General features: G+C 57.2%; 9 protein-coding genes and 1 non-coding gene across 10 annotated transcripts; 7 read left to right on the top strand and 3 right to left on the bottom strand.

Moving 5' to 3' along the window:
• The first annotated feature begins 541 nt into the window (after positions 1 to 541).
• On the top strand, positions 542 to 637 carry B0H64DRAFT_t15. Its single transcript has one exon. It is a non-coding gene; the product is annotated as a tRNA-Ala (tRNA).
• Positions 638 to 928: 291 nt separating this feature from the next.
• B0H64DRAFT_8473 (uncharacterized protein) lies at positions 929 to 2,047 on the top strand. The gene has a single exon (XM_062808865.1). The coding sequence runs from the start codon at positions 1,180 to 1,182 to the stop codon at positions 1,858 to 1,860; it is 681 nt and encodes a 226-aa protein (XP_062663681.1). The 5' UTR covers positions 929 to 1,179; the 3' UTR covers positions 1,861 to 2,047.
• B0H64DRAFT_8467 (uncharacterized protein) lies at positions 1,996 to 2,984 on the top strand. The gene is made up of 2 exons (XM_062808863.1): positions 1,996 to 2,323; positions 2,386 to 2,984. The coding sequence occupies exons 1-2, from the start codon at positions 2,131 to 2,133 to the stop codon at positions 2,817 to 2,819; spliced, it is 627 nt and encodes a 208-aa protein (XP_062663680.1). The 5' UTR covers positions 1,996 to 2,130; the 3' UTR covers positions 2,820 to 2,984.
• A 44-nt stretch (positions 2,985 to 3,028) lies between these two features.
• B0H64DRAFT_314004 (uncharacterized protein) lies at positions 3,029 to 4,085 on the bottom strand (the record flags this gene model as incomplete). The annotated part of the gene is made up of 2 exons (XM_062800185.1): positions 3,029 to 3,326; positions 3,421 to 4,085. 2 exons carry the CDS (start codon positions 4,083 to 4,085, stop codon positions 3,029 to 3,031), a joined length of 963 nt encoding a protein of 320 aa, XP_062663679.1.
• Positions 4,086 to 5,215: 1,130 nt separating this feature from the next.
• Positions 5,216 to 6,574, bottom strand: B0H64DRAFT_8418 (uncharacterized protein). Its single transcript, XM_062808854.1, has 3 exons — positions 6,024 to 6,574; positions 5,748 to 5,951; positions 5,216 to 5,627 (listed from the first exon to the last, which is right to left on the bottom strand). The coding sequence occupies exons 1-3, from the start codon at positions 6,185 to 6,187 to the stop codon at positions 5,240 to 5,242; spliced, it is 756 nt and encodes a 251-aa protein (XP_062663678.1). The 5' UTR covers positions 6,188 to 6,574; the 3' UTR covers positions 5,216 to 5,239.
• Positions 6,575 to 7,542, top strand: B0H64DRAFT_8417 (uncharacterized protein). Its single transcript, XM_062808853.1, has one exon. The coding sequence runs from the start codon at positions 6,963 to 6,965 to the stop codon at positions 7,419 to 7,421; it is 459 nt and encodes a 152-aa protein (XP_062663677.1). The 5' UTR covers positions 6,575 to 6,962; the 3' UTR covers positions 7,422 to 7,542.
• A 1,028-nt stretch (positions 7,543 to 8,570) lies between these two features.
• Positions 8,571 to 9,869, top strand: B0H64DRAFT_437341 (globin-like protein; the record flags this gene model as incomplete). The annotated part of the gene is made up of 1 exon (XM_062806241.1): positions 8,571 to 9,869. The coding sequence occupies one exon, from the start codon at positions 8,571 to 8,573 to the stop codon at positions 9,867 to 9,869; it is 1,299 nt and encodes a 432-aa protein (XP_062663676.1).
• A 1,906-nt stretch (positions 9,870 to 11,775) lies between these two features.
• On the bottom strand, positions 11,776 to 13,235 carry B0H64DRAFT_437340 (uncharacterized protein; the record flags this gene model as incomplete). Its single annotated transcript, XM_062806240.1, has 4 exons — positions 11,776 to 12,097; positions 12,163 to 12,666; positions 12,734 to 13,014; positions 13,065 to 13,235. 4 exons carry the CDS (start codon positions 13,233 to 13,235, stop codon positions 11,776 to 11,778), a joined length of 1,278 nt encoding a protein of 425 aa, XP_062663675.1.
• Positions 13,236 to 15,685: 2,450 nt separating this feature from the next.
• Positions 15,686 to 16,560, top strand: B0H64DRAFT_8327 (uncharacterized protein). Its single transcript, XM_062808843.1, has 2 exons — positions 15,686 to 16,186; positions 16,305 to 16,560. Exons 1-2 carry the CDS (start codon positions 15,872 to 15,874, stop codon positions 16,500 to 16,502), a joined length of 513 nt encoding a protein of 170 aa, XP_062663674.1. The 5' UTR covers positions 15,686 to 15,871; the 3' UTR covers positions 16,503 to 16,560.
• A 5,092-nt stretch (positions 16,561 to 21,652) lies between these two features.
• B0H64DRAFT_414241 (uncharacterized protein) lies at positions 21,653 to 23,113 on the top strand (the record flags this gene model as incomplete). Its single annotated transcript, XM_062805020.1, has 1 exon — positions 21,653 to 23,113. One exon carries the CDS (start codon positions 21,653 to 21,655, stop codon positions 23,111 to 23,113), a length of 1,461 nt encoding a protein of 486 aa, XP_062663673.1.
• Positions 23,114 to 24,991: the final 1,878 nt, after the last annotated feature.

Here is a 24,991-nt window from a genome sequence, read left to right as displayed (position 1 = left end):
AAAGAAACCGTGCAGTCGATAAATCTTGACCATGTCAGGGCTGGCATGTGGAACGCGGGAAAGATACCCGAGCCTGCATACTACTAACCCGTCCCTGATTTTTGATGAGGTGCATTCCTTTCGAAGTTGTTTTCGTTGATTTTAATGGCGTCGAATGCTTGCCCGGTTGGGTTGTGGTTGATGTAAGGCTGGAGAACAGCAGCTGAGGGTATGGACATACCATTCTGGCCACAGCCCGGTTCCACCTCGTGCAGAATGTTCTTAAGATGACAGTCTGCCGAGCTTGGGGTTCAGGTGCAGCCCCTTGATGGTTTCGGCTTGACCGAAGTCAACTCTCTTATATGGACAAGTTCACTTCAAGGCATTGGTTCCGGGCCATCAATGTTCGAGACGTTCTCGGATCAACGCGCTCATATCAATCGCCTGAACTATTCCACCCATGGAAGGAAACTTCAGGGTGGTGGTGCTCTGCGGTTAGTCCCGCATTTCAGAACCACATAGGCTCAAACAACCCCGTCACTCTATAACTTTCAAGGAAGTTGGGTACATGGTCTAGTGGTATGATTTTCGTTTCGCAGCTTTGCTCCATCGCAGCTTCGCTTATGAAAGGTCCCCGGTTCAATCCCGGGTGTATCCATTACTTTTGAATTTTTAGTACTCTTAAATTCTTTTCACTCCTAGTAAAAATAGTAGATATATATTTTTACTATCTTTACTTCCTGTACCTGGAAGGTGCTAAAAGGTTATAAGGTGCCTAGTATTCTAATATTCGAAGGCTAAGTATAGGAGTTGCGTAACCCGATCGCCGATATATACCGGGAGGTCGGAGAGCTCTGTCTCAGGTAGGTGCCGAGTCAGGTACGCTGCTTCGGTGCCTGACAGGAACAAAATTCAAGAATACTAAAAATTCAAAAGTAATGGATACACCCGGGATACTTGTTTGGAAAGTTACGTCTCTAACTCATTAATACACTCTCTTACACATCCGATGTAATTAAGGTAGCCCTACGAAATTGCCCACACAGGCGTCTTTCAAGTTCTTGGAACAACCCACGGTGTTGGTCCATTCAACGGGAAACTACACATTTCAGACTTACATAAACTCCTTATTCACGCTTGAACCAGAACATCCCCACTGAAAGCGGTTTGTCATAGTACGGTCGCCCTACTATCACCGCAATGACTTCCCCCAAGCCCAAGGTAGGGGAGACTCGACCCAAGTCCCGTTTCCGGCCGAAACCAATTCGTCGAAGCGAAGAGGGCCGACGAATACTTCGAGAACAAGAAGAGTTGAGGCGGCAAAGAATTCGTGAGCAGGAGCAAGAGGAGGCGATTCGTCGGCTTCGTTCGAATGATCGCCACCTCCTTTTCTGCGTTTATTGCAAGAGGCTGGGCCACATTGTGTCACGATGCTCCCGCGTAGCAACGAAAAGCTCTTCTGGGAGACATGTGGTTACCAGCCACCTGTCGCCCTGCCTCGGGTCGCGCCGAAGAACAAAGCCCAAGACAAGATGGGTGCCGACCAACGCAACGGTCCATCAATCCTATCATGCTCCCGGGGTGCCACCTGCAGGCTGCCAGCTCCAAAACTCCGGAGCTGGCGACTGTAAGCCCATTCCGCTCCGTGGCGCTCGCCGATTTCCCATTTCCATTATTGATTCGATGTTTTTCCAGTGTCTTGATTACCCAACGCCACGGGTCCGATTTCCAGAGCTGAAGGGCTGCATGACTCATCTCATGAATAAGTTAACCCAAGACGAGGTTGAGGACGCTAAATTCGTGGAATACCACGCCTTGATTGCACAATTAAACTCTCATAACATCACCACAGACGCCCTTATTAGGGAGGCCATCGTATAACTTCGTAGTACTAATGTTGACATGTTCCTAAAAGAGATACAGCAAGACTTCAAGCATTGGATACAAATCGAACCCTTTCCGCATGATGTGGCGCAGGCCTTACACTAGCCACTCTGCCGTTGTGGCTGGCGCGACGATGACGACACACCAACTTGAGAGCTCCCGGCTCCCCGATCCTTGGCAGAATTTAGTTATTTTGGGCCAGCAAAAGCGCAAACGGTCGTTCAGCAATGAATTCAAGATTTTTGTGAATCGAACATACACTTCATAATGGGAGCCTCCGGATCAAAAACAGCACAACAAACCGTGCGAAAATTCCCCTCGCGCGCCTCCGGCTCGTCCCCAGCAGCATCAGCGCCAAAACCAAAACCAAGCTCAACACCGCGAATGCGCCCTCCTCCCACAGCAGCAACAGACGCCCAACCGCGATCCCGACCGCAAGCTTCGTATACGAAAGATGATGGTTAGTTCTAACCGCGCCGCCGTCAAATGGTATTCTGCACCCAGAAACTAACGGCAAAACAGTAATCCGGGCCGACTCGATGGACCCCAACCGGCCCGAATTCAGCGCCGAGTTCGCCGACCGTCTGCAGAAGATGGGCATCGTGCAGCCGAACCCGACATACTCGCCGTCGTCCATAGCCTCCCCCTTCCTCGGCGCGCCGCCGGGAAGCAAACCCTCCGCGTCGTCGCCGCAATACCCGTCGTCTTCTAGCAACGTCACCCTCGGCGTGCTCGAGGCACGGCGCCGGCTCGAGGCGCGCGCTAGAGAGGAGCTTGAGAACATGGGCAAGTCGACCGAGAAGGGGAGGGAGTTCTTGGATATTGGCACGGTCAGGCAGATGCTGGTGCTGCGCCAGGGTGGCGCCTCGGCGGCAGACATTGAATCACGCTTGAGGCTCAAGCCCGGTCTCGTTGCGACATTGGGACCCCGGGGCGTAGTGGCGCCCGCGTCATGAGCTGGGTGTGACTGAATTATTAGGCTTGCATTTTGTTGGCTGAAGCTGGTTGCCAGCGGACGGTTCTACTCTGGGGCTGGCCCGAAAAGCAAAGAAAAAGAACAACGCGACGCCGGCTCTATGTACATTATTACATATTTTCGGATACCCCGGTCCACATAAACACTGGCGCAATTGCATTGCTGCTCGGCAAATTATCGTACCCCATTCTACCACGCACAATGGCCTCCGTCAATCCTCAAGTCGGCCCCGGTCATGAAGCTGCTAGCGTCGCTGAGCAGGAAGACGGCCGCGCCCCGGTACTCCTCCGGGTAGCTCAGGCGCTTGAGCATGTTGGCGTCGGGCCAGGCCGTGCGCCGCTCGGGGACGGCTTCGAACAGGGAGGCGGTCATGGCGGTGACGATGTACCCCGGGGAAATGGTGTTGACGCGGATGCCGTGCTCGCCCCATTCCGAGGCCAGGTTGCGGGCGAGCTGCAGAACAGCCGCCTTGGATGCGTTGTACGCTCTGTCACATTTTGTCAGCCGGCGCTCCATGGCAAGCCACACATAACCCCCCCCAAAAAAAAGAAGAAGGAAAAGAAGGCGGGAAAAACACTCACGGGCAAATCAACCCCCTGTTCGCCACGGTCCCGCTCATGCTGCCAATCAGCACCAAGCTGCCCTTCTGCTTGCGCTTGATCATCTCGCGGGCGACAGCCTGGGCCGTCATAAAGGCCCCCGTGACATTAACACCCAACATACGGTCGGCATCCTCCGCCGTATACTCCAGCGCGGGCGTCTCCTGCTGAATGCCCGCAGCCGCAATCAGCCCATCGATCCGGCCCTCCTCGGCCGCGATCCCACCGACCACCTCGCCCAGCGCCGCCTGGTCGCGCACGTCGACGCGGTGGTAGCGCATGCGCGAGCCGAGCTCCGACGCCGCGCGCCCGGCCACGCGCGCGAAGTCGCTGTCCGTCCCCGGCGCGGGCAGCTGGTCCAGCGCGTGCACCACCGCCCCGGCCTCCAGCAGCGCCTCCGCCTGCGTCAGCCCCACCCCCCGCGCCCCGCCGGAGACGATCACCACCCGGTCCTTGAGGCTGAACTCGGGCAGGTTCTGCCGGCTGCGCGTGTGGTGGAAGCTGCGGGCGAAGGGGGCGGCGGTTGGGGTTGTGGTGGTTGTGATGGTGGTGGTGGCTGTGGCTGTGGCCTGCAGGGACCGGCGCGCGAGCAGCGCTGCTCGTGAGCCCGCCGTCAGGGCTGTCCGAGAGGTGAAGAGGGATGCCATGATAGGGGGGGAGAAGTGTTGGGTAATATGGTGGGTGGGTCTGTCGTGTTGGGGCTCTCCTCTTGAACGGGTGGCTGTCTGTCTGTCTGTCTGTCTGTCTGTCTGTCTGTCTGTCTGGGTTGGTACCGTTGGAGAAGGGCGAGCCGGTATTATTATAGTACTTTGCGGGTTGCCGTTTCCATGGCGCCCCGAGGTCAGATGACACCGGACAGCAAACTGGGCCGGGACAGCTGACCGTTCCCGTCTCTTCTTGTACGAACCACGAAACGAACAGCACCTCACCGTCATTCCTGCCCTAGCCGAGTCGAGGAAGGTCCGGCAGCGGGTGGCCACCCTTACCCTCCCCTCCCCTTTGTCCCCGTCCCTTCCTCTGACGGCCATTGGAGATCTGGCCTTGGTGACGAGGGGCGTGCTACCATGGCAGTCTGAAGGGCCAGACCCAAGGTCCGCCGCGCACCTTGCAGCGCGCTCCACCCAGCCGGTGAGCTGACCCGCTGCTCCCGGCATCCGCTTCCCATTGGCCCTCGCCCGGCAGAGCTTGGGGCCCAGAGCCTCTTGACCTGTTCCCCATTGTGCGGCTTGCCCGTGGAAGCGACGCCGGGCTGCAGCACCCACAAGGGCCTAGACACCCAGAACGCCCGGGGTTGTGGGCGTTAGCGTCGATCCGGGGGGGGGGGCTGCCGGAGAAGGTGGCCGGGTTTCCCCAAAGGGTAAACCCGGGTGAGGGTGGGGGGGCCTATGACGATCATTACCACTTCCGCGGCCCGGCATTGGGGTTGGGGGGGTGCAGCACTGAGGAGAAGGCGGCACGAGGGCTGGAGGCCACAGCCACAACCTGGCAGCTTCGCGGGAGAATGCTGCTTGCAACAAGAAGGAGAAGCTGCCAATAGCAGGCTCCACACGTGCCCGGCTACAAAGAAAGATGTCACCGATGCTGATCACGACGACTGCGCCTCCGCATATGACCCGGAGCCCGTCCACGTGATGCCGATCCGGGCTCGGGGCCCGGGTGGAGTTGGGAGTACCGGGTCTGCGGGTCCAGCTCCGAAAACGAGCCTGTGGAGGTGGTATGAACGGAAAGCAAGAACGGTTTGTGTAACAATCTAGAGCGCGATATCTATCCTCAGAACCCCTTCCAACACGACCGTATCAAGTCAGAGAGTCAGCCAGCTCATGGATCCTTCGAGAAAGCTCCTCCAGGTCAGGCCCGTTTCGTAGAAGCTGGATCGGAGGTCCCGCTCCCAGGCGACGTGGCTAACGACCTTGAACTTCCACCCGCACCAAGCCCGCACATCATCCTCGCAGAGATCATCGGCGTCGCCTCCACGATAGCCGCCCGCGGCAACTCGCTGACGAAGCACCCCATCGACCTTATGTTTGAGCTGTTCGGTGTGGCTACGGCAGCGGGCGATGAGGCACAGGAACCAGCGGTAGGTCAGGGCGAAGCCGGCGTGATAGACCGTCAGTGCCGTAAGGGCGAAGCCCACGACCTTGTGCTGTGGCAAGGGCCAGAAGTAGAGGTGAACGGCGTTGGTGAGGAAGCTGTGGACGTGTCAGCCTGCTGCTCGTGCATGCACCGGAAAAGGGGTGGTGGGAGAAGCGGGTGAAGGGAGTGCTGGCTGAACGTGTGAAGGAATGAAACGAAACGAAAACGAAACGTACCTGGCTGCGAAGCATTGCAATGAGCAGCGCAAGGCTGGGACGAGGTTGTCTTTCAAGTCGTCGAGCGCAAACATGTACTCGCGAAGGTCCCACGCGTTCATCACCTCAAGCCGCTCGGTGACATAGTCGGGCTCCTGTCCGGGCTGTTCGCAACCTGGACAAAGCCCGGTGGAAAAGAGTGCAAGATCGGTCGTGGCCGTGGCACTAGAACCGCAGACGGGCAGGTCAGCATGCGAAAACGCGCGACACACGGGCAACCTAGATGTGTCATCATACAGCGCGAGATTCTCGGCGGCCTTGTCTTGCATATACTCATTCAGATGTTCCGCGGTCAGTTCGTGAAGCATGGGTAAGCGGTCAAGGCCTTGGGCTCGCTTCCAGGCACCGACGCTGAACTCCCATCTCGCACTGATAGTGTTGATGAGTGCTTGATGAGCCATGGCTGTAGGTTAGTAGGCTGGTAGGCTGGGAGGCTGGTAGGCTGCTGCGGCGAAATACTGGTGATAAGACTGGTGATGGTGGGTGTGTGATGTGATGAAATTGGGAGGGGGGGAGATTGGCACGGTGTTTGGTCAGAACACACGCCACACGAGATAAACGACGGGTGGCCGCAACCCCTAAAGTCGTGTTTTTCTTTATTGCAAACGGTAGAGACGCACGTGCCATCGGAGAAGGAGACAAACGCCGCCCGGAAGACTATTACTGATTGGGACCGAAACGAACAAAGAGACTCCTCCCAACCACTCTTCTCGCTCGCCGTGTACCCCTTATCAGAAATTCGGCACTCCCGCTGGGTGCCCAGACACGACGAAACCGACCAGGACAATGAATTAAGGAGAAATGGGTTCGTTCCGCGACTAGGGCCGAAACAAACGGCTCAATATTCCTCCTGGCCCGCCCCTTTCCCCCTGTGGCTTTACGATCTGTCAGATTCTTCTTCCCTGCTACCGGCTGGAAAGAGGGCAGAATTCGACACAAGCTCGCCGTGGGCCGTGATGGCGCTGGACGTGCGCCTGGAGCGTGCTCGCCGTCACCATGGAGCAACCAGAGGTATATAGCAGCTCAGGTTAGCCGCTCGTCCAGGTGTCTTTCTGTTCGATCAACACAGCTCAACACAGTTCAACACATGCCGCTTAATCACACCCTGAGATCGGCTTGAATCTCGAGCCGCTCCTTTACCTCCTCTACCCTTTGGTTCTCCCTAAGACCCGCACCATGGAGCGGAGTTCTCGACGACTCACCTTGATGGTGTGGATTCTCGAGGATGTAGGTGACGGGACACCACTCACAGATGATGCCGCCCGGCACTTCACGCGCCCCTTTTCCCCGCAGTACGGTTGGAATGCTACTGTCCGCCGGGTCCTCGGACCTAACTCTCGGCGGGACTTTCAGGTGAGCCCAACTCTCCCCCTAGATGCGGCTGCGATACTTAAGGGACAGCAAACGATACACCGCTTACTCTGCATGATCTTGATGGACGTGATGCGCAGCAACTATCGAAGCCGCCCGGACGCCCCGGCGTTCTGCAGCCTCATCATGAAGATGGTGGCCGCCTTGGACCCACGAGCACTTGAAGGGTGGGATAGCCGGTCCAGCTCGCTAAACCAGCTAAAACGGGATCTAAGGGCCTTCATGAAGCTTTGGAAGTCGCGGCTCGACCGGTCCCCCCGGTAGGGGCAGGGGCTGCCATGGTTGCTGCCAGCAAGGGAAGACGGACCAGTGGGGTTAGGGAAGTAGGCTACCTGGGGCTGGGTGCGGGTTCGTCCAGCCGTGTAGGGGGCCGTTGAGGGCTCAAGGTGCTTTTGGTTTTCTTTTTTTTCTGTTTTGGGGTGCGGGAGATACTGTCCAAGGTTGTCGTCTATTTCTTGCATCTAGATGTTATGTAGAATAGGGTCTGTAATCAAGTTTCTGTCTCTTTATCCGTGGTCAGCAAAGGCAGCCGTGTTTTGTCTCACCACGGTCAATATCTTCCGGCATCTAATTAGGTGCCGGCTCCGAATGCTCGGAACCCAGGTCCCTCTGCCGGGACAGAACCCTTGACCGGCCGGCCCGGAGACTTCCGCCCAAGGGAACGAGAGGGACACAGTTCGAGGTCGACATGCACACACCGTCTGTCCCGATATCGTACGTCTCCATCCTGGCCCGCCCGAGCCTGCAAGGGCCAACCCGTTGCATCCCGTCACATCCCGTCGCATCCCCGTCGCATCCCCGTCACGTCCCGAGGGCGGATACCGCCCAGCCCACCTTAAATTGAGTCAGGTCAAGTATCGTACGATACCTCTGCCGAAGCGCAATGGGCTAGTGACGGGAGAAGAGTGGAAGGTGGCAATGGAACGCGCCCCCATGTCGTCCAAGCGCTTCTCAAGGCAAGCCAAACTTTGCCCTACGCGTGCTGGCTTGAGCACAGCTAATGGAGAGGGCAGAAAACGAATCGACTTCCATTTCCAACGGCCCCACAGGTAGTGCTGGGCACGCGACCAGAGCTTGGTCTACTGAGGAGGTGCCACTTCTGTACCGAATGCGGTGACCCCTGTCGTCTGTATCCATCCAACATCATACGAGTTGTTTGGGGGGTCAGGGGGTTCGGGCCAGGTCTTGACTTGCCATGATTTTTGAGGAGAAAAGAATAGAAGAAAAAATAGGAACAGAGGAAGAAACAAAAGTCGTGTAGAAAGCGGGAGCCGAGGTGATCCACTCCTGTTTCATCCCGTTCGTCTATAACTTTGGAGCGACCTAGCCTTCCGTCGCCGAAAGCCTCGCTCATATTTTCCCGACCTCCTTGTTCTTTGACGGCCTTTTGGCCGTATAATGCAATCCGTAGCCATGGCGCTTACATACCAGCAGTCGAAACTCGTCAAGGACACCATCCCGGCGCTCCGGGAGAAGGGGGAGCAGATCACCACCACCTTTTACAAAACCATGCTGCGGGACCATCCGGAGCTCAACAACTACTTCAACAGCGTCAACCAGAAGAACGGGCGGCAGCCGCGGGCGCTGACGTCGGTCATCCTCAGCTTCGCCTCCAACATCAACCACACCAGCGAGCTGATCCCCAGGCTAGAGCGCATGTGCAACAAACACTGCTCGCTCGGCATCCAGCCGGAGCACTACGGCATCGTCGGGAAATACCTCCTCGGCGCCTTCGGGGAGGTCCTGGGCGCGGCCATGACCCCGGCCGTGTTCGCCGCCTGGGAGCGGGCGTACTGGCTGCTCGCCAAGATGCTGATGGGGCGGGAGGCGCAGCTGTACAAGGGCTCCGAGCAGTGGCCGTCGTGGCGGGAGTTCCGGGTCGACAGGGTGGTGCGCGAGACGGACGACATCTACTCCTTCTACCTGGCGCCGCGGGACGGCGAGAAGCTGCCCCGGTTTCTGCCCGGCCAGTACGTGTCGCTGCGGATCCGCGGGCCCGACGGCCACATGCAGGCGCGCCAGTACTCGCTCAGCGAGGCGTGGCGGCCGGACTACTACCGCATCAGCGTCAAGCGGGACGAGGGCGCGCGCTACGCCAACTCGGTCTCCGCGTCGTACTTCCACCCGGGCCTCGTCTCCAACGCGCTCATCGACCACCACACGGTGCCCGGCTCGGCGGCGGCGGCGGCGGCCGTGGTGGAGCTGTCGCACCCGGCGGGGGACTTCTTCCTCGACGTGGCCAACACCAGCAGCATGCCCATCGTGCTCATCTCGGCCGGGGTCGGCGCGGCGCCCATGGTGGCCATCGCCGACACGGTCGCGGCGACCCAGCCGGGGCGGGCCGTGTCGTGGATCCAGGGCGCGCGCACGGGGCCGGTGCCCTTCGCGGCGCACGTGGCGCGCCTGCGGCGGGAGCACGGGGAGCAGCACCACGGGCGGGCGGCGTCCTTCCGCGCCGCCGTCTTCCAGACGCGCCCGGCCCCCGGAGACGTCGCCGGCGTCGCCTTCGACCACGCCGGCCGCGTCGACCTCGCCCGGCTCGACCCCGTCCGCGACCTGCACCTGCGCAGCTCGGGCGCCGAGTACTACGTCTGCGGGCCCGAGGCCTTCATGGTCGACGTGTCGGACTACCTCCGCGCCCGGGGGGTGGGGCCCGACCGCATCAAGTTTGAGCTGTTCTCGACGGGCGACTTGGCGTCGAAGCGCCCGTGATGGGGCTCGGCTTGGTGGGGTGCGGGAGGGGCGGTCCTTTGTCCCGGTAGGTAATTGTTTGCTATCCTTTTCTTGTTCTTTTTTTGGGTTTCTTTGTCCTTCTCTTTCCTTTTCTTTGGCTGCTGTTCTGTTGCATTCAAGTCAGTGCGCCACAACGGAGAGCTGGAGGCAGACTTTGATGCCCTGGGCCGGCTTCTCTTTTCTTTTTTTCCCTTCTCTTTCCGGTCAGTAGTTTGGCATCGGGAGCGCAAGTTTTTGCATTAGACAAGGGGGTACAAAATCATGGGTGGATGATGGCGTCGCGAGAGGGCATTTAAGAAAAAAACACATCTCTGGCGGCCTTGTATTCCGGATAGAAAAATGAGTACAGATTAAAAGCTGCGCATTTGGTGGGAGGAGCTGTCATGAAATTGTTCGTTTGTATGGGTGCCGGGTAATTAATACGAGAAAATACACAGTACGTGTCGTGTACACTAACTATGGTCCGTGCGCTCTTGGCTCCTTCCGGGCCGTCCCGCACTTTTAGAGCCCCTGACCTCCGATCAACGAACAAACTGAGACTCCGTGGGTCAACGGCACGCAACCTCCTGCGGCCGCTGATACCCTGTGTACCACGTGCTTTCATCTCACGGTTTGACATACCCGCCCGCCCATTACATTATGTACATGCCCGCACGGTACGTATTTGCTGTAGCTTCCCCACAAACCTTGTTCCAACCCCTCGCAGGTCTCACTCACACTGCATCGCCCCCACACGGGGATGGGCGGGGCAACCTACCCGAGTTCCTCTTGTTGAGCAACTGTGAAATGCGACTTCGAGGCTCGCGGTGGCCAGGCAGGTAATAGGAGGCCAGTCCCGACCTACCTAACGATGCTTGTCCAAGCGTGAAACGGCTTGTGTGTCTGCTGGTATACAGAGCACACCCTCATCATGGGAACTGCGGTGCAAAGCAGTCGTGCACATCGATCAAGCCTGGATTCGTATGACGTGCGTGTCCATACGTGCTAGGACGAGGGGATTACGGACATCCATGCACGTACACGCTGCGGAGACCTGTCGTGGTGAAACCTGGGCTGTGTGCGTGGCTTGCGTTCGGGCGACGTTGCATTGGCTGGGGGGCACGACGGCCGACTATACGTAGACGATCACAGAGAGGTAACCACTCAACCTACCCTTCACCAAGTCAGGAACCGGACGGAAGACGAGGGGTTCTTCAGTACTAAAACTCATGGGAAGTTCTGAGAAAAAAGTGAAGTGTTCAGACTTGTCCCAGTGGCGCATTTGGGGAAGGAGCACCTCCCTATGTACCTCCCTTATCAGGAGCATGTCTTCCCGGCCTGTAATGGCGCCACCTATAGACTCCCCGGTTTGGCCAAAGAAATGCTCACGAGGCAGCAGGAACATTCAGTATGCGTCTTGTCGAGCTGACAATGAATAGCAATGGCCCTCAGGAAAATCGGTGATCCGCATTCCGCTTACTAAGGGGAGGTCGCAAGAATGGTCTCAGACTGTCAATAGCCGCATCGAGCAGTGGCAGGATGGAGGTGGCTGGACCTGACCTGAGTCACTCTTTCCTCCTCCACTGTTCTAGGACCGCAGCTCAGCTCCCGCACTTGCATCCCCAAACCTGGACGCAAAACGCACACCGATCCATTAATTAAATACCAGGTTAGGGCTACCTACCTAACTATTCTTCCTCTCTTCCCAAAAGCCGAAACCCGGTCGTCGGTCCTCCGATCCCTCGAGTCCCCTCCAACAACGACAGACGTCCCGCGACAATATGGTTGATGGAGAAAGATTCGTGGCCACTACTTGGGCGTCACGGCCAAACCTCAGCGTTTTCTCGAGTCGTCGTCGTCGACAATCGCGGCGGGGTTCCGGGCGACTTTCCATCACACCAGCCCACTACCAACCCGAGGTGTCATAGTCGTCATCGCAATCCCAAGTGCCGAACGCGCGGTTCTTCAACCTCTTGATGTCCTCGTCGGTCAGCGGCTTGCAGCCCCCGCAGGCACACCGGAAGCCGTAGGTCGAGTACAGCTCAACCGGTGACCCCCCGTAGCTGATAAACAGCTCAGCTCCCGCTGGGACCACGTCTTGACAAATGGTGAGTGTGAGAACCCCGCTCTCATCGTCAAATACATACTTTACGTTCCGAGCTGACGGGCAAGCATGGTTGAAGCGAGATGCAACCTCAAATATGGCGATGCCGCCTGGGACGAAGAATCTGTAACGGTCAGATGAAACCCTGGCAAGCGCATCAACAACATCCTCACGAGGCGCGGGGCTTACGAATTCAGCACCTTGATCTGCTCGATTCTGCCGAATGGATCCCCATCCTCGCCGCTGTGGAGGCTCAGATACGCCTTCTTCGCCGCATCCGAAAGCTTGTGGTAATCCGGCAGCAGTCGGAAATGGGTCGTACGCAACAGCGGGCGCTCCACCAGGATAGTATCGCCCCTCAAGAGCTCTCGGGCCGCGAAAGCTCCCAGCCCGCCGAGGTCCGATCGTTGGACCTTGAAGAAATCCTCGACGCCAGCCGCGACATTCCCGACGTTGCCCGCAGGCGAGGGCGGCATGGCGATGTACCCCTCTGGCTGCTCTTCCTGTTGCTCGGGACCTACATCCGCCGGCGGGGTTCCTGTTCTGCTGCTGGTGGGCACGATTTCCGCCGAGGGCTCCATGAGTTCTTGCTCATCGGCGCAACTGCTGGCCTCGATGGCTTCGAAGTCCGTCTTTGACAATATCTCAAGCAGCGCAACCTGAGTTGCTGCGAGGGGCAGCAACTGCTGGGGACTACGGCGCCCTCTTGTTAACACCCCGTCCCGCATCCAGCGTCACAGGTTATCACTTAAAAGCATACCTTGATGAGTCACCGGGAAGTTCGATCTCCGTCTCGAGACTTTCCAAGCTGGTTCGCCCCCCCGCCTCGCTGATGACACCTGGGTTTGGTAGCATATCGACTTCCTCGCATTCGGGCTTCTTGGTGACGGTAGCACTCTGGGTACCGAGGCCGAGGCCGCCCCGGCCGCTATCATTGTCCTCTACTTCGTGTTGCGTGAGATGTTCGGCTAATGATGCTGTCTCTGTGGCATGCTCTGAGATGGTCTTGGGTTGGTGCTCGTTCGCGGTTTGGGGCAACACCTAGTTAATCGTAAGTGGTGACTTCCACCACGACATCGGCAAGGGCTAACCTTTGCTTTCTCAACAGCATCGGCCGCGACGTTGTGAGGCGGCATCGGAGCTTCATTGCCACTCCCGTCTGCTGACCTAAAACAAGAGATACCGTCCATGTTAGAAGATTTGTCGTCGCAAGGCCCGAGGGCGACCGTGGCGTTTGCCCGAGTATCCTTGGAGAGCGACATCCTGAGACGATCCCTTGTGCTGAGCTTGGTTCTTGTCGCGGAGTCGCAGAGTCGCAGAGCGTCGTGTAGAGGCCCAGAACTGGCGGTGTCCGATCTTTTGTGTCGGGGACGCTCGTATATTGTGACAAGCTGCTTGCGTGGTTGTTTGGTCAGTTTGTGTCGGCTGCTGTGCTACCCGTTGTGCAAACACGCAGTAGCACTCTCGCTTTTGACTTGATCGTGGGATTGGAGAGGGATCGCTGGTGGTTTGCAATAGCAATCCGAGGTATGTTATCCTGGGGATATACTTTATGGATATACTTTCATGAGGAAAGACGTGAAAATGTGTGGCGAAGAAGCGCAGCTTGTGCCGTGCGCTTTGTTGTTTGTTGTGAAGATGGAAGAAGAAAGCCCAGCCCTTGTTAGCAGGTCTTGTGGCGTGCGGTAAAGGAGGCTGGTAGCGTGGGTCGAAGTGTTGAGGCCCAGGGGAGAGAAAGAACGAAGCTGGGAATCCCGATGGAGGTTGGGGTTCTGAGAGGTAAAGCAGCGATTATCGAGGAGAGTGAATGGCTCCTGGTGAAGTAGAAAGGTCAGGGCCGTGGCACCAATGGATGGAAGATAGAGCCATTCACGAATGACGGTGGGCTTGTCGCAACAATCCGAGGTTATCTAGTTTCTCCCGTTGCTGGTAGACCCCGTCGTCGACTTGCCTCGGAGCTGGCCTTGGAGGCGAACCGGTTCTAGGGGGAGATCACGTGAGGAAGATGTTCGAACTCTGCGACACCTACGGTAAGGAACAGTTTGGAGGGCCAGTCAGGCTTCGTGGCAGAGTTCTGTAGATTGCTCGCAATGGGCTGTGGGAACTCGGGAAAGAAAGGGGGATCAAGGAAGATGGGAGGCCGCACCACGGAGGCAGGTTCCTCTAATCCCCACCCAAGACGCTGGGAATAACCGGTGGTTACTACTTTTGGGGATTTATGGGCATATGGGTATTGATTCCAATGGTTAAGATGCACCTAGGGGAGATTCGGGGTCTTGAAGGACGGCGGAGAGGGTTTGGCTGAGTTAGTTACGACCAAGGGGCCAGGGAGCGCCCGCAACCTCCACGGCAAGAATAACACGACCCACGCAGCTTAGAGGTAAACTTCTCAAGCTCACCCATGTGATGAAAAGTCACATATGCATCGAGACCGCCGAAAACCATGCAAGCTTTATAGCGGAGTTCGTGGTAATGTTAACTCTTATACATTTTATCGCAAAACAACACAAAGAACGCTAACAGGCGACAGTACCTCCCAGTTTTGATCTGGATAGTCGGGGGTGTGCGAGCAGAGAGCGATGTCGAAATCCGGGAATGCGGCGGACAAACAACAAAAGAAATGTGGTGAGAGAAGGGCAGTGCGGGCACAAAAGAAAAAAAACAGCAAAAGCTCACCGGCCAACTCCCCTCGCTGTCAGTCGCCACTGATGGAGGGGACGTGGCCAGTTACGAAAACCCTCGAGGGGTTTTTCTCCGTCCTAAGCGGGCGTCCCCGCTCAGAAATTCCCCGGGCAGTGTCGCGGCTCGAACCCACGAGCTCCCCGTCGGGAGGGGGGTGAGTGCTGCCCGGGGGAGGACCACCGCCAGTTACCATTTGGCCAACTGTCGAGTGGGCGGTGGTCCTCGTTGGACATCGGGAGCGCGGACCTAATACATATAGCACGTGCGGGTGGCTCGTGGCCAACTCCATGAATCCCAACTTGACACTGTGCTGGGCGACCATCTCTCGGACGAAGACTCATGAAGATTACGGGCATTAGCTCAGTCTTTACTATTCACTACACACGCAGGATCACTGACAACCTCGAGGCACTGTGTAAGGCTTTGTTGGTAATGTCAACAAACCTGTGGGGTTGCTGAGCAACCCTTGACGAGCAACCCCTGAGTTGCGGTGTTTCCCAACGGTCCCCTGCTGGTAACCCAACTGGCAATTCCAAGCCTTGCTAGACAACTGAAAGCATATTCTAGTCCTTCGTGTCCTTCTAACAGTGACAAGTCTCCCCCCTAGGCAGGTTACACATGGAACAACCACAAAGAACCGCTAAGCTAATTAGAGGCACTGGCCCGAGCAGCATAAAAGCTTCACGTGTTACAAGATGGCGTCAAGTAAGACTGTCTCATAACACCCGCTACACAGCTACAGTACTTAGTTGCACTTGTAGTTTGTCCTATCCCACACGACAACACACCACGGCCGAGTTAAGAAGGGTTGCCCTGCTTCAGTATTCTAGGTTTAGGGGCTAATGAATCGCTCTCATCCAAGTCCGGACCATTGCCACTCGCCGTCATATCAAACATCGGAGAGTTTTATATTCCTTATCCGCAGAGCCATGGGAAAGCACCGAACATTAGTGTGAGACACATCCGGTCTGCTAAGTATGGGTTCCGGATAACCCTCGGACTGACGTTGGCAAACATATCACAAATTCCCGCCTTTGCCACTCTGTGCAACTTTGTGTTCCAGCCATGAGGAGTACCAACTAAGAAAGGAGAGTGTATCAAGGCCCTTTTGGAAGGGAGGGGAAGATTAGTGTAGATTGGGGCAGAAACAGAACCACTCTCTCATGCCCCAACTCAGTCCAAGCCCCTGAGCCTCAACACTCTCGCAAAAGCCACGATGTCTTCACTCTTTATTTTTGGTGTCTTGCTTGTAAACGCTGCCAATTTGGCTGCTGCAGCGCCAGTACTTGCTCGCAACCACCCCCTGCTCAACTCGCCGCTTTTCAACACCCCCTTACCGCCACCACCCTCTGCCTTGGGGAGCCTCTTCCCGGTGTTCTTTCGCTCCCGTCAGGACCCAAAACCCGACGCGGCGGACCTCGATACCCGCTCCCACCATGGCAAAGACATGAGCAATCCAAAACCGCATCTATTAAGCGCCATTACAGTCACCGTCACCGCCACCGTCGAGCCCCAGCCCCAGCAGTCAATTCCACCACCACCAGCGACACACGAACCACCACCGAATCCCTAATCACCATCCCCCTCCGCACAACAGCCGCCCCCCCCCCTAGCCGAATTGACCACCGTCACAGTAACTGCCACCGTCACCACCACCACCGCCACCGCGACTCCTTAACAGCCTCCACCACAACCCCAACCCCAGACTCAACCCCCAACCCCAAACAACCTCAACCACAGTACAGTCCCTACTCACCTTCCCAGAGACGGTCGCCTTCACGACGACGGCCTTGCCAGCCGTGACTGTCACGGGGGCTGCTGACGCCCACGAACGTGGTGGTCATTAGTGGGATTCCGGTTAGTGAGGCGGGGGTGGTTCCTACGGCAGTGGTGGCGGAAGTGGTGGTGGTGGCTGGCTGGTGCTAGTGGTGACGGGAGTGTTTGGTGGTCGTGCTGGTGCTGATTAGTGGTGGGGGGTGTGTGTGGTGTGGGGGTGGGGGTGCTGTGTGGGGGTTGATGTTGTTCGGTTTGGGGGAAGGGGGGAGATAGTCGAGGCTACCGCGGGGTCGAAGGCTGCCGCGGGGGTTGTGGTCGGGTAGTGGGTGGGCGGGTGTGTACTGGGAGTGGTGTTGGTTGTTACTGTTCTCCGCTTCGTTCTTCGTCTCTCCTTCTCGTTGCCGTCCATTCACAGAGGGGGTGATGCCCGGAAAAGGGGCATCGGCAGTTGTTGCGGCCTCATTGGGCGACGGTTGTCTGACAAGCCACACAAGTGGCCAGCGCTTGTTCGGACAACCACCGTTACTGTTCGGCTCGGGCCAGGAGGGACACCCAGTCAGACGAATGAGGGCATGAGTATGGGGCCGTTGGCCGCCCTGTGATAAGCCACACCAGATAACTAGCTCAAGGTAGACTCAGCGTTGGGATTCGGGGTCCAAGCTGGACTGTCTGTCTTAAACCGCCTCCTCGTCTGTGGAGACAGTCTCAGATCTGTCAACGCGGTCCCTCTACCGGGCGGCCCGAATTCGCGGCCACAGTGTGTGATGCAACAAATCTGGGGAACGCCATACTGAGGCTCAGCACAGGTATCGCCAGCCTCACAAGCACGCCAAACCCACATGCGCGAGTTTCTGGAACGTGCAGCCTGGTCCCTGGAGAGATTTACCCGCCGCCTTACCCTCCTGGTTGCCAGACTCAGACGCACACTTGGCTGTTTGCCTCGCCGTTGGACCGCAAAGCCACACATCTAGAGTATTGTTTGCTCAGCAAGGCTGTGTGTTTCAGGGGCCGAGGGTTAAGGAAACGATCTTGAGCTGCATCCGCGGGTATCATTCACAAGATCCTCTGATAGGCTGACGTGTGTGCAGTGTGCAGTGGGATTCTGGGGAGAATGCAGCCACACCCCTAAGATCCCAACTGAGCTCGACAGTAGTATGAGCCTAAGCGAGACGCCGAACGGGGTGTGATGATGCATTCGAGAAAATGTGCCCACCATTGAAATCGGTTTGCCTACCTACTCAGCCAGGTGGCTACCTGCAGCAAGGAGCCAACGGCGGTGGGAAACGGTAACCCTCACCAAACGTATCTTATGTGTTGCCTTCAGAGCTCTGGCGGTTCAAGTTATGGTATCGGGAGACTTCAAAGATGGAGGATAGTTATAGTCCTTCCATAAGGACAGCGTGGATATGAACCGCCATGTCCTATGACGCGTCTAACGTTATGGGCTGTTGTTGCCTTGGAGGTTTAGCAAACTCCCATATTGAAGTAGAGCACTCAGTACCGAAGGACTGGATAAACGAGGGGGCGGGGAAGCGCCCAACGGGGTACCGAAACCGTTCAGCGATGCAGAAAGGTGATTACCAACGGCGGTGAGTTATAGGGGACAGAAAAAGGATATAGCAACCCACATGAGCAATGTGGGAGAGGTTTAGGCCGCTGGATCCGGTTCAAGCGCGCCAACCCGGCCAGTCACAATCATGGGGCGTATTCTTCAGGCGTGCTGGCTGGTGGAGGGGAGGAGGTGAAAATAGGCAGTGCTTGCATCGTTCATCGCAGCCTCAAGTCCATTTCACCACTCTCAAAAGGGTGCTCTAGCCATTGTCCTTCCTGTTTTGGGCGATCCCTTCTCGAGTCGGGTAGCTTGTCGCACCCTGAACTCCCACATTCGTACACAGTCGCTAGCAGCGGCCGAGGTATTTCGGTGATTTGTGCCCCAAAACCAGAGACACTTGGCATCGGGAGCGATAGCCGGCGCGATAATTCACGGTAACGATACCCGGAGGTTAGCTCGCTAGGCGAGCACCGGGGGTGGGTTGCAGAGGGAGGGGGAGAGGGAGAGGGAGAGGGGGGGGGGGGTGTGGCTGGCCGTTCTCAACCTGGTTCCGACATGCGCCGATGTTTCCGCTGCCGTCGCGAATTACATGACAGATGCGTCGAGGCTGGCCTTTGCATCTATGGCGTAATCATGTGGTCGCTGAGTTACCAACCGGACAGGCAGCCGAGTTGCGACTTGCGTGCTTCAGCGTTGGCCATTGTCTTTGAACCCTTTGATCCAGTGGTGTTCGTTCTTGGTCTCGCCAATTAAGGCTGCAGGGGGTTTCGCGAGCTCGAATAAGTGTCTGCACGATGGAAGTCGTCGCAGAATGAAAGCGCTTGTTTCCGTAGAAAATGTGCGTCGAGAGGACGAAGGTGCCGACGCCATGTCTCGGCGGCTGCGCTGGCTGGATGCCAGCGCCTTCCTTCCCTTTTCAGAAGTTTGAATTTTACTCGTCAGTCGAGGATCCATCATGCGACTCCTAGCCAACGAAGCGAGAGATTATTATGGGCCCCTCCTCCTTCGGTTCTGGGTGTCCCTCAAACTGGAATTTGATTGCCAGCCGCAAACACGACCCGTCTGGACTTGCAACTCTCTCCGCCCCCTCGAGGCCGCGACGGTCTGAGCCATCACAGCACAACGGGAGAAACTGACGTATGGACTGCCCGCTCAAACGCGCTATGCTGCGCCGTGCTAAGACCTTTTTCTGTCTGACGTGGCACCTCATTCTCGGGTCCTCACTACCAACATGGGATGGGGCTGGGGGCGGGATGGGGATGGTTGCAATTTGCAAACCTCCAAAATAACAGCGCTGGCCTGTGTTTATTTTTGGAGTATTGTGGGTTAGCAACGGGGTCCCGAGCCTGAAAATCGCGCGGTTTTAACGTGGAGATCGGTGAAGCACCAAAAAGAGTGGCATATGTACTGGCAAAGTCGTTCTTACCAAAGAATTGCGACAGATTCATCAATCTCCATGGTCCGCGAGACATTGGAAGCCCCTGCCTTGACAACCACCAGGGGCCAAGCAGTCCAGCCTATCAAATGAGTTCTCCTGTCCCAGCAGAACGGTAATACAGTGTGACACAGTATACCGCGAGCTCTGGTTGGCTCTTTCTTTTGTGCCAAGATTGTGTTGGTTGGAAAGTTATTGGAGTGGGGCTGGTTCTCGACGTTCATAGGCCATGGGCCGGTGCCTTCCTCTTCCGCCTGCACCAGGCCTTTCTCGAGCAGCGTGCTTTCCCTGGGCTGCCGGCCTGGTTGCGGGGTCCTGGCAGGTCCTTCTCCCATGTCGAGCCTTCCGCCATCTCTCGGTCAACTCGTTGCCTGCGCAGCCCACACCAGCGCGCCCAGGGCCCCAGGCCCTTCCGTTTGCACACCGGGCATGTGCGGTCGAACGATAAACTTTGAGGCCGATGACGGCACACGTAGATGCAGCAATTTGGATAAGTCTGGGAACAGCTGAAGCCCTATACAGTCAGGACATGCAATCTTGTATGCCGTACTCTGTATGTACGTGATTACAGTGCGAGGAGCAGGGGGGGGGGGGGGGGTGCATGGCAGCGCCAGCCGCACTCTGCAGAACCCGATCGAGATGCCCCTGCTTGGAACGGATGGCAAGAGGCAAAGCATGAAGCCAAGACAGGCTAGAGATCTCCCATCTCATCCACCGCCCTCCGCGGACTCCATGGACAAACCCGCTTGCGACCCTGCGAGAGAGGATCGCCCACCGGACCATTTGAATCATGTTTCTTTTGCATTCCCATTACGAACATGTAAAGCACCCATGAATATTTAACGGCTTCTTCAACTGGGGTTATGGGGATGTCTTAATACCTCGGTACATGTCTATATTTGCTCGTTTCGGAGATAGGTACATGTCACGGCAGGCGCATTCGGACAGGTAATTCCAGCAAGCCTCCCCCCCGCACAAAAAAACCCTAGGAGTAATTCTTTCTCAATCCTTGCTTCGGTTTTCTTGCCGACCACTTTGGCGTTCTCCCCCCCCCCCCACAATGATTTCCTCGGACGTTCGCGACTCGTCACACGAAACGTTGGGGATTTAGAACTGGTATGCTTAACAGTCTCTTCGATTGCATCCATCACAAGACTCCGGGTCTGAAGGGAAGAATATCGTGTGGGCAGCACAGCGACGATCCGTTCCTTTGATATCATCCTGAGTCAGTTCCGAGTCACCGTTTCCGACAAGTCATCTTGTTCCCACCTCCGTTTCCGACGAGCAATCACGAGTGCAGACGAAGCCAACAGTGACATTCAGGGTTTGGGACCCAGACCTTGCCGAGGAGGTTACCCACTCAGTCGCTTCGATTCCCTTCTGCAGGTCTCACAGGGCGTTCGGTGCCAATCAGGGCAGGATCGCAAGGCTACCGGGAGGACACCCCCGGCGACCAGGGCAGCTTGCTTAGCGGGCGCTTCTCCTGGCCATCCAGGTTCCCCGAGGTACGGGTACCTCCAGTCGACGGCAGGCCGCGTTCCGTCTCTGTCAGATGATCAGAGCTCGAGTCGTTTCCCTCACACCCCTGGATCACCAACTCTGTCTGCACTTGGCCCTCCAGCTGCTGAGTTCAATGTTGTCATCCTTGGACCGCCACGGACCGCACCGAAATAATACACGGGAGAGATAAATCCTGAAAACACAGTCGACTGCCATCTAGCATTTGCGATATTGGGTAAATCCCAGGTCTAGCAGACTCCTCCTGGAACCGTCCGGGTCTCCCAGTCTTTTTCCCGCGGAACTTGAGCCATTTGGCCCTGGTGGACCCCTCCCCACGGAGCAGGCCGTTTTTGACGAGGCAGAGACAGGGCGCCTCCTAGACTCGGCCTGATAGGCGACTGGCCTCGTCCAGTTACGAGACGAGTCAGTCCCAACGAAGCCTAGGGACAGCTGCCGAGTTACCTCGCGCCGACAGCACCAGACGAGCAGTATCTGCCGTGTTGCCCGTGGACAACATATAAGAAGCTAAGCCTGTGGCTCCTGAATCGCTTGCTCCGCAAAACCTGCTCCCCCATCTTCTCGCCAATCCATTGCTCGGCCTACGAATAGTGGAAGCCACCACCTACTTCACCGACGACAGCACAACCACAACATCCACTTTGGAAGCTTCCTCTCATCGCCTCCTCCCACAAGTCCCTGACCCCCAAACACTTTCCACGCATCCCAGCTTCGACATGACTTATCACCACCACGAAGGGTACTACCCTACCGGACCGCCGCCCAGACAGCCCCTGGAGGCGCGTTCGTCTTCGGTCTCGTCAAGCTCCTCATCCACATCATATTCGGTCCCATATGATGCCGTTACCACCCACAATGTCGGAATCTCACGGACTGTGTCGCCCGCATCTGGCGTTTCCGACTTGGAGGCCGACTCTGTTTTGTACCCGAGGAATCAGTTCCAGACGACGCTTGCCCACGAGCACATCCCCACGTCTGGTGTTTCCGGCCCTGCGGCGGGCCCTGTGATATACTCGAGGAATAATTACCCGACACTTGCCCACGAACACCTGCCGGCATTCCGAGCTCCTACCACGCCGCTGCCGTCACAACTTCTCCATGCCCATGCCACTTCTTCGCACCCATTCTACTCGTCCTTCCAGGCCCCGAGACAAATTCTGCCGCTGCCTCCATACAGCGGCTACTCAGTCGGTACGATGCATACACAACCGACATCTCCACACCAACAACCAACCTCGCTCGACCGTCATCAACCATCATCCCTGTATCATCAGCCATCATCTCTGCACTATCAACCATCGCCCCTGCACTACGAAACCTGGCCTCAGGAGTTCGCTCCCACACCTTGCCATTCTTTGCCAACCCCGCCCTCGCATCAAGTGCCGCAACAACATCAGCCTCGGGCAAAATCAGTCACGCCAGATGAACCCGGGCCGTTCCTGAGGTTTCTGCAGCAACTGTCACCCGACGTCATCCTCGAGATTCAAAAGCATGTAACTTGGTTTCACTGCTGGAAAGTTTATCGGACCAACCGATGGTTTCGAGAGAACTTCCACCCGGACAGGCTCCCCGACCGCCTGAAAATCGGTGGCCTGCTGAGCGCGGAGAAGAATGAGGGGCGTGAGGATCCTGAGGAGTCGGACATCCCTCGCACCAGCAAACCGCGCAAGAACTTCAACCTCTTTGGGTGCTACCACTGCTACCGGTTTAGGGGATTCGAATACTTTGAGTCTCAGAAATACGGCATGCTAGCTTCTCAGGGAGAGGGTGAAGACGAAGGAGTGAAAAGAGAGCAGTCGTATACGCCGCCGCCGTCGAAGAGCTCGAGCCTGTCGCCCCCAGCCAACCCGCATTACGATCCCAGCCTGACCCGAAGCAGCCTCCGAGCCTCGGCGGCAGCCAAGGGGCGGCGCGCCAGCACTGTGCCGGCCACCGAGACCTTCTCGACCTCGCACGCGCGTGCCAGGAAGACGTCGGAGGAACGGCGCTTCTGCGTCGACTGCGGCCTCAGGAAAGGGTTCTACAAACCGCGCGATGTCATTGACCTGCACAGGCCGCTGAACAAGGGGAATGCCCTCTGGGTCTGCGACTGCAGAAAGCTGCGTCATCGCTTAACCGAGGGCAAGTGCTACGACTGTGACGCCACCGTCCCCTATTCAGTGCCGGTGGCGAGGTGATATACCAAGAAGGCTGGGCAGCACACCTCGGGGGGTTCACGTCATCAACGGTTGGGAACTTGAGAAGGGAGCATGGTTGAGGAGCCTTGGATTCATTCGTTCATATTTGGACTCGATATCACGGAGTTCTACGGTCGTCTTTTCTCTTGTGCCTAGATAATAATCTCACGGTTCGTGTTTGAAAAAATGGTTTCGGTGGTTTTCATTAGCGCGCACTGGCTTATCCGGCGTTGTAGCAAATCTGATTTTGTTCCATCTACCAAGGCCTGGTGACCCTGGATTGCTTTCCACCCTCCCCATCCATCCTTCGTTCCTGATCGCCGCGACCTTGCCAAGAAAAGGGACTGGCACGGAAACAAGACATTCAGAGCAAGACACAAACAGGGGAGGTGAGCCGGGGGGGGGGAGGGAAGAAGCAAAACAGAGATTGACAACTGCCGAAATCTGTCTCGGGATCCTCCTCACGCGCCCCGAGCAGCCCGCGGCCATACCCACCCACCACCACGCCGTCACGGGCGTTGGCGTTGGCGTTGGCATTGACGTTGGCGCGGAGAATAATACCCCAAATGAAACCCCATGCCCAAACAAAACCCACCCGATATTAGGGAGCTAAGGACAAGCATCATCCATCCATCCATCATCAGCCCTCCCCCACCCCCGCCTGCCCCAACAAGAGGGAGCGGGAGGGGGAGAGAGAGGCGCGCGGGTGGATGGATGGATGGTCAGCGCAGCAGCAGCAACAACAAAAAAAAAGAGGGACGGCATGGGCGCTGCTGCGCTGCGCTGAGCAGAGAGAGGGAGGGAGAGAGAGGCAGAAAGCCGTTTTGGGCGCGCCGTGCGCTAGTGGCCCCCGTCCCGACAGTCTGGCACGCAATCAGAGCGCGCCGTTGGTTGCTGCGCTGCAGCGGCGCGGCCGAGGGCGAGTGACTGGTCGTTTTTTTTCTGCTCTCTTTCTCTCTCTCTCCACACCCCCCCCAGCTCTTCCTGCCGTCTGTGGGTGTGGTAGCCGTGGCCGTCCGGAAGGAAATGGCGGTGCAGTGTGCATACTGCTGCGGCTGCATGGCGGCGCTTAGGGGTGGACGGGCGGGATGATCAGTCTCTTTTTTTCTTTCTTACAAGTAAGTAGTACAGTCTTTTTTTGATTTTTGGGCGGTGCGGGAGGGGGGAGCCGCCGTCTTTTTCCGCGCCACGAGTCTCAGCTGCTCCGAGATTATGCGGTGTGGTGTTGTGTTGTCCACCTTTCCTTGTCTCAGCTTGACCGTTGAGGTTGAGACCCCCGAGAGAACGCGGATCCCCCCCGGGGTGAGGAAGGTCGCAGTTCCACCGAGATAACGTTCAACTCTGATGAAGATTAGCCTCCGCGGCGGACCAGCTAAGGACGGGGAAGGCGGGTCGTGGAGAACTGTCTCGGACCCGAAGAGGAGAGGGTCGTTGGGAGGAAGGAAGGGCCATCCCAGGTTGCATGGAGTCATCTTGGTCGTGGTGGTGGGGGAACAAGGATGAGAGTCGATGGGCGATGGAACGGGTACCCCCGCATCTTCGAGTCTGTGAGCATGGAAGCGCCATCCTGCAGGGGGTGTTTTGGCGTTCCCTAAACGGTTAAGCAGGGGAACATCGAAGAGGGCTGTTGGTCGTGGCTGGAGATTACCCTTTTTGTCTCTGCTTCCTCGCCCGAGTCGGCGAGCTACGGCAGTTTGCGGAATGGTGGAGTGCGCAAACAATAGTGTCGTTGACCCCCTCTCGGCCTCTCCACCACAATCCATGTCCCTGTCAAGATTGTCAACGGCAGCTAACGGAGATCCGCTAATGCGCTATTGTGACGACCTGATCGATCCGAGTTCTGCTGAGAAAGCATTCTTGATACAGGGAAAGACCTGG

The sequence above is a fragment of the Chaetomium fimeti genome (genome assembly GCF_033439085.1).
Source record: "Chaetomium fimeti strain CBS 168.71 chromosome Unknown B0H64scaffold_1, whole genome shotgun sequence".
Classification (NCBI taxonomy): domain Eukaryota; kingdom Fungi; phylum Ascomycota; class Sordariomycetes; order Sordariales; family Chaetomiaceae; genus Chaetomium; species Chaetomium fimeti.
The sequence above is the reverse complement of the archived record's forward strand: the minus strand, read 5'-3'. Positions and strand labels throughout refer to the sequence as shown.

Bases quoted from the DNA above. Each gene is read 5' to 3' on its own strand.
- B0H64DRAFT_8473 (XM_062808865.1), top strand. From the start codon at position 1,180: ATGACTTCCCCCAAGCCCAAGGTAGGGGAGACTCGACCCAAGTCCCGT.
- B0H64DRAFT_8467 (XM_062808863.1), top strand. From the start codon at position 2,131: ATGGGAGCCTCCGGATCAAAAACAGCACAACAAACCGTGCGAAAATTC. The intron at 2,324-2,385 runs GTTAGTTCTAAC...ACGGCAAAACAG, and splicing joins TTCGTATACGAAAGATGATG to TAATCCGGGCCGACTCGATG.
- B0H64DRAFT_8418 (XM_062808854.1), bottom strand. From the start codon at position 6,187: ATGGCTCATCAAGCACTCATCAACACTATCAGTGCGAGATGGGAGTTC. The intron at 5,952-6,023 runs GTATGATGACAC...CTGCGGTTCTAG, and splicing joins GCCGCCGAGAATCTCGCGCT to TGCCACGGCCACGACCGATC. The intron at 5,628-5,747 runs GTACGTTTCGTT...ACACGTCCACAG, and splicing joins TTGCAATGCTTCGCAGCCAG to CTTCCTCACCAACGCCGTTC.
- B0H64DRAFT_8417 (XM_062808853.1), top strand. From the start codon at position 6,963: ATGGAGCGGAGTTCTCGACGACTCACCTTGATGGTGTGGATTCTCGAG.
- B0H64DRAFT_8327 (XM_062808843.1), top strand. From the start codon at position 15,872: ATGTCTTCACTCTTTATTTTTGGTGTCTTGCTTGTAAACGCTGCCAAT. The intron at 16,187-16,304 runs CCACCACCACCA...CTGCCACCGTCA, and splicing joins CCCAGCCCCAGCAGTCAATT to CCACCACCACCGCCACCGCG.